The following is a 7,226-nucleotide window of genomic DNA, read 5'->3' on the forward strand; positions in this document are numbered from 1 at the left end:
CTTGTAATCGGTTCCCCTTTGTCCATTTTTAATAGTAATATTTGTCTTTTTGCCTTATGTCAAATTAATGTGTTTAACTTCCTCACTACCATAGACTCCATTGGGACTTATAGTGACCCTGGAAGACAGGGTGTAGTTGTTCCTTATCGTTTGTTTCCAAGACTGTAAATCGTTCCAGGAGCAGCAGCCTTATCACTCTTCTGTAAGTGGCTGGGGGGTTTGAAGTGCTGAGCTTGAGATGAACAGGCCGTGACCACAACACTATACTGCTAGGGTTCCTTCTTACATGAAGGAAAAAGGTTACTCTTGACACTTGATATCCGAAATGCCTCCAGTTTTAGTGCATGTATAGCATGGATTGGTAATCTTTCATAGATGATTTATTTCTAAAGCAGAATTCTTTAAGCTTTATGAATTAACTTTTAAAAAGGTTTAGCTTGAAGGCAGTAGTTTCTAATAACTGGTTCTTAGTCTGTGTGGCACATATGTTAAGGAGTTGAATTTTGGTTTGAGAAATTTTCCTATTTTCAGATAATTTTATCTCTACATAAAAGTATATGATTCCTAGAAGTCTTATATACTTTATTTTGAAACCCCAGGAATCCTAATTTTTTATGTCCTCTTCCATTCCCAATTATTTTATTTCATCCCATAATAGCTCCCCAGAAGAGGGTAGAATTGTGCCATAGTTTTTCTAATGCTATCATTTTTGTGGAAGTTGAATGCCACATCTTTTTCTCATGTAGCAGCTGGGTTTGAATGATCAACGTCTGGTTAGCATTCCAATGCTTAATCATTGTGTGAATAAGGCACCTAATTAGACATGTTAAGCTGGCATAAAACTGAAAATAATATTAGGATTTAGAAAGCGTTATATTAGCTTTCTAGAAATTTATCTTCATTTCAAGGCTTGAAAAACCAGATTTAGACAGGCTATTGGCTTTTGAATACTCTTTTCACCAATCATTTAATAAAAATAACTCATTATATCTAAAAGGGGACAACTTGTTTTAGTTAAAACTGTATTTTCCAGGTTCTTGTCCTTGATTCCTTACCTTCTGTTCCTCCATCAGAGTTATAATATTAGATGAATAGGTGGAGTGGCTTGTGGTTCATTCTTTGTTTTTATATTGTGTGTAATTCAGAATGCCAGTGGATGAAATAAATTTGGAGCCATGGCTACTTTTGTTCCAGAACCATTTTTTGCTGCTGTTGTTGCCAGAACCTTTTAAATGACAACTTTAGCTTCTGTACATTGTCAGTTAAGTAAAACAAAGGGATTTGAAAACTCAATTTCAATTAAAACCCCCCAGAATATTCAACTTTTAATTGTGAATTAGGTGAAAGTCTATAGAGAAAATCATCAATTTTCCATTCAACGATTCATACACATTTTGTTCATCTCATTCATGGCAATCCTCTCAATGTACTACTACTATTTACTCTACTCCCTCCCTGTGTCTTGATTCCATGCCTTCTTCCTTTTCAAGCATATGAACTTTGTTTCTGAGTAAATGCTGCCCTTTTAAAAAATCTTAAACGGTTGATTATTCTAATGTAGAGATGAATTCAAATTCAGACCCAAGGCTAAGGGGCATATTCTTGTGGGTCGAATCTGTCTCCCTGTGACCTGGCTCTTTTATGATTTCGCAGTCCAACTTTATGTAGGAACTTCTCCAACTTTACGTGGGAACTTCTAATGTGATTCTCTGTAGAGAAGTTGGTATGGGTAGCCTGGCACCATCTGTATCTTCTAGTTTCAGGGTTGTGGAGACTGATGTTTTGATGTAGGAAATTACATTAGTCCAAGAGATTTGATAAGATCTGAATTTCAATTGAAGAACTAGGTCAAGGTATTATCTATCATAAATAAATATGTTTAAGGACTGAGAAATTTGGAAGATATTAAGTATTGCTCTAACAACCTGTAAGTTCATTATTCCTTTTTGCACTCTTCTAGATAAATCTTATCAAGGTATGCTATACTAGAAAATCTCTATTAATTTAGTTTCATAGAAGTTTTCCAATATGACTTTGTTTGCCATTTAAAGAAAAAATGCATTAAGCCCAATTAACTACAACTTAATGTGTAGGATGTATCAGTTTTAACACCTCAAAATTCACAACTGTACAAATGAAAAGAAATGAATTTTTCAAGGTTTGCATATGTGAGTTGTATAACTTGGCAAAGCCGAGATTTTAATATTGGTATATTTATATCAGATAAATGTAAATATATCAGGAGAAAAAAATCACGTTAGTATATAGTGTTAGTAATCATAATCTATTTTATACTATTATAGTAATAATAAAACCAAGGTCCCCCCCCCCCTCTATCTTTTAGGTATTGTTGTAAACGGCCTAGTAAACATTAGCATTTCCACTATTGAGAAGCGCTATGAGATGAAGAGCTCCCTGACTGGCCTCATATCGTCAAGCTATGACATCTCGTTCTGTGTGTTATCTTTATTCGTATCATTCTTTGGTGAAGGGGGCCACAAACCAAGATGGCTTGCATTTGCATCCTTCATGATAGGATTGGGAGCACTTGTGTTTTCCTTGCCACAATTTTTTAGTGGAAAATATCAACTGGGGTCCGTTTTTGAAGGTAAGCTTCTGTTTTTTACTTCTTCTTTTGTTTATTGTTTTGTTTTAATCTACAGAAGTAGAATAAAAGTAGATCATTAACTCTACCTTGTGATTTATTGTTACTGGTAACTGGAGAAAAGGTTTAAGTATCTTCTCTTCTGTACTGCTTTATTCCTTATATGTGTAGCAGGAGATTACAGAAATCACCTTTTTCATCACTTGAGTGGTTCTCCAAATGATTAATGTGATTCTCATTTCCCTTATTATTATATATAAAAAAAGAACTCCTCCTTCTAAAAGAGATGATTGGCTTCTCTTTACATTCTCATTGAGTACTGAGATCTATAGTTTTCTCCTTTGTGATTGCGTTTACTGCTTATTACATCCTGGGGAATTTGATTGCTGACTTAAGAGAAAGAGAGGAGAAACTAATTAGAGTAGAATTTTTTCTAGAAAGAAAAACTAGTTTTATTTTGGGCTTTCTGGTATAGAAACAAAAGAGTTTCATGAAGTATTGCTCTGCTTACACGAAGATGTACATTCAAAGTTTCAAAAGTGAAATGTGATACTACTTTATTTTTTAAAGAGTTATTTTTTAAAAAATGGAAAATAATGATGAGAAAGCTTGGCATGTGCTAACGAGAGTAGATTTTAGCATTTTTATTGTGTTTCTTAGAATTATTAATGGAAAATGTTGAAAAAATTAGAACAAAATAGAGGGTGTCATGGTTTAGTTAAATGAAGACATAGCATAGAATAAGAAGAGAAAGGAAAAATAGGGGCCTGCTGACCCCCAAAATTCATTTTTTAAAAGTTGAGATTATTATTTCTGTGACAGTTAATATTAAAAATGAATAATTGTAGAAAAAACGTACTATAAAACGCGTGTCTCACCACAACTATGATAAGTTCTGTGAAGTAGGATGTTCGGTGATTTTAACAGACATTGCGTGAATACCATGTTACATATAATGTATATATGCTTGTATACATTCATTTCACATGGATCAAAGTAACCCCCTCCAAAGCTGCTCTGATTCTCTGCTAGTGCCCGGGATCTTCTCAACTCACTGCCATCAAGTTGACACATAGGTACCTATAGCACAGGGTGCCATTGTCTCTGAGTTTCTGAAACTAGTTTACCTAAGTATAACGCCCTGTCTTTCTCCAGAGAAGAAGTTGGTGGTTTTGAACTCCTGTTCTTGTGGTTAGCAGCCCAACTTCTAACCACTGCACTGCCAGTGCCCCTTGAGGTCTGCAAATCTGTACGTTAGCTGAGCGCTTGTGAGTGGGTGGTGCTCACTGAGCAGTCTGGTAGGAACTTGGAGGCACAGAGCAGAGCAGTCACAGTGCAGTTCTAGCTGCATATGCAGACCTGCGGGGTGGTCAGTTGCACAGGTCCCTTACTAGCTTCAGCTGCTGAAGCCTGCAAGTAGGCTCTGCTCAGCTGCTACATCAGCCGGAGAACCGATGCCACCCACGCAAGGGCTCCTGAGCGGAAGGTGAGCTTTGGGCTGCAGTCCAGCCAGGGAAGTTAGGGAACTGAGGCATAACATTCCTGGGCTGCATAGTCAAAGCTTAGCTACTTCCTGATACTCTTTAAAGTAATCCCTTTCTCCCCACCCCTTGGCTTTGCCCTAACTAGTATTATGTGATGCATGCCTGTATATATTATGTAGTACGGCTATAGAAGTGCACTGATTAGTTAAATAGAATTCATTTTGGATGTAAAAATAGATTGTGCAAGCAGTCAGATGAATAAAATGGGCATTTTGAAAAGTAATAGTTTTGGGAATGAATGTTCCAATATGATAGAATGGTATCAGTGGTAAGAACATTTATGTCTACTTAAGTATATCATGTAAGATAGGACAATATTGGATAAAATGAACTTCAAATAATTTTAATTAAAATGAACTTCAAATAAGTTTTGGAAACAAGGAACATATTACAGCTTAGGTTGTAGTATAACCTCACTGAGAATTAAATAACCAAACCTACTGCCATTGAGTTGATTTCCAAGGCTGTAACCTGTCTGTATAGCACCTCCTCAACTTGAACTGCTGGCATTTTAGTTAGCAGTTGACAGTTTCAGGAACATAACTCAGTAATAGGGGGAAATATGAATTTTAACCTGGCATAAAAAACATGATACTACCTGTAAGACAGCAGAATGCTATTGCGTTCATGGTTTTTAGGTCACAACCTTGATGCATTGAGTTCTTTGCACTTTCAATCAATCAGATACCCTTCCTGTTGTTAAAGTAAGCAAACCTTGCTGCATGGGAGTATCTAAAACAAAATAAATTTCCTAGTCCAGTTCAACAGCCTGCCTTGTCCTCGGTAATCATCTGAGCTTCTTACCTTGGCATGTAGTCCTTGAGCTACAGTCAATTTGTCTAACTTACATGTCCCTAGCATCAGGATTGGAGAGAGGCTTATTAATAACATGTGATATGCAGATAATACAACCTTGCTTGCTGAAAGTGAGGAGGATTTGAAGCACTTGCTGATGAAGATCAAGTATTACAGCCTTCAGTATGGATTACAGCTCATTGTAAAGAAAATAACAATCCTCATAACTGGGTCAGTAGGTAACAAAATGATAAATAGAGAAAAGATCGAGATTACCAAGGATTTCATCTTGTTTGATCCATCATCAATATTAATGGAAGCAGTAGTCAGAGATCAAACAATAAACTGCATTGGGTACATCCACTGCACAAGACCTCTTTCAAACATTGAAAAGCACCGGAGAGAAGGATGGGCATTGAATAAGGAAAAAAGCAGAAGAATTGGTGCATTTAAATTATGGTGCTGGTAAAGAATATTAAAAGTACCATAGACTGCCAAAGAACAAACAAATCTCTCCTGGAATAAATACAGCCAGAATGCTCCTGAGAGGCAAGGACAGCAAGATTCCCTGTCACATACTTTGCATATGATGTCAGGAGAGACCAGTCCTTGGAGAAGGATACCATGCTCAGGAAAGTAGAGAGGCAGAGAAAAGGAGGAAGGAAGGGCCTTGACCATGATGGATTAACACCGTGGTTACAACAATGGATTTATACATAAGAACAATCATTAGGTTGTCACAGGACAAGAGAGTGTTTTGTTCTGTTGTAAATGGGGTTTCAATGACAGAACCAACCATTTGGTACCTAACAATGACAATATGGTATGTTGTGCCCAGAATGACAAGTAGAAAGGAATATATCATATTCATTAATTAAAATTAAGAAATACCACACTGTGATGGGATAATATCCAGGAATCTACAAGAATGATTTCTTTTAATGCCTTCAACAGGTTAGATTGACACAATGGCAGTAACAATGGCTCAAATATGCCAATTGTGACGATGGGGCAGAACTGGGCAGTGTTTCGTCTGTTGCACATAGGGTTGTCACGTGTTGGAATTGACTTGATGGCACCTAACAACAGAAACAAGAGAAATGGCTACAGATTAAGGAATATGTATGGCTGAGCATAAAGCTAAGAGAATGGTTGCTGAAGTGAGATCATACAATGTTAACACACTATTCCTTACTAAGTAGGTTTTCCCCAAATGAAAGCAAAACTGCATGTTGTTCATCCTGCCATTTTACCCTGTTTTAACCCTGTCATTCTTACAACTAATATTTATTGTAATGGGCTATACAGCACTAAAAGTGTTTCCGGCCATCTCAATTTTGTGTGTACTTAAGAGAGAGATTTGTAATTCATTTTTAAAAAATGATACTTGGAGACTGAAGTGAGTATATGAATAAACAAATAATACACAAAAGGATAAATATGTGACAAGGAAGCCTTCTGTGATGACTGGGTCATGAGAGACCAGTCTTAAAGATGCCTTTTAGGGTGGGAGAAGTATGATTAAGGGCCTTAGAAAAGGAAGAGCTGGATCGCTTTTAGAACTTGCACTTCTAGCTAGCATCACCAAAGCGAAGGAGAACATGACACGGATGGTACTTGTAGAAACTTATAGACATCAGAGCAAACCAGTTAGATTGTGCTTTAAGTGTAATGGGCAGTCATGGGGTTTTAACCAGGGAAGTGCCCTAATTTTATTATGTTTAAAAATGATTATTTTTCATTCTATGCTTCTGAGGAACAAGACTCAATGGTAAGAAGTCACTTGTAGGCTTCTTAAATTCAAATACCCAAACCAAACCCACTGTCCTCATGTCATAGTGACCCTACATAGGGTTTCTGAGATTGTAAACCTTTTAAGAGGATAGGATCATCTTTATCCTAAGGTGCAGTTGGTGGATTTGAACTGCTGACCTCACAGAGTCCAATGAATAACCCTACTCCACCAGAGCCTCTCATGAGAAATAAGATATCTAGGACTGAGGTGGTGGCAATAGATGACTGCTTGATTCTAAATGAATTTCAGAGGAAAAGGAAATGGGACTTTAGTAGTGCATTGGTTGTTGTGTTAGTCTGGGTGGACTACAGAAACACTGGAGAAGCGTGTTTATGCATATAAGCACACTTATGTGTATAAGAAAGAGGTTTATATACAAGAGCAATTGAATATTGAGAAAACATCCCAGCCCAGTACAGATCAAGTCCTTAAGTCTGATATTATCCCAGATGTCTGATACCAATCTATAAAGTCCTCTTCAGACTCA

The 7,226-nt window shown here is 36.8% G+C and overlaps 1 protein-coding gene across 1 annotated transcript in view; it reads left to right on the forward strand.

Annotated features, from left to right (window-relative positions):
* SLCO4C1 (solute carrier organic anion transporter family member 4C1) overlaps positions 1–7,226 on the forward strand; it is an 87,829-nt gene that overhangs the window by 27,342 nt on the left and 53,261 nt on the right. Inside the window, exons 2-3 of the mRNA XM_045285192.1 lie at positions 2,345–2,608; positions 4,327–4,417. Of these exons, the coding sequence (XP_045141127.1) occupies positions 2,345–2,608; positions 4,327–4,417 (355 nt within the window). The remainder of the gene's footprint in view (positions 1–2,344; positions 2,609–4,326; positions 4,418–7,226) is intronic.

Source organism: Echinops telfairi, unplaced genomic scaffold (genome assembly GCF_000313985.2).
Source record: "Echinops telfairi isolate 266 unplaced genomic scaffold, ASM31398v2 ScPeMD7_7469;HRSCAF=8507_1, whole genome shotgun sequence".
Classification (NCBI taxonomy): Eukaryota; Metazoa; Chordata; class Mammalia; order Afrosoricida; family Tenrecidae; genus Echinops; species Echinops telfairi.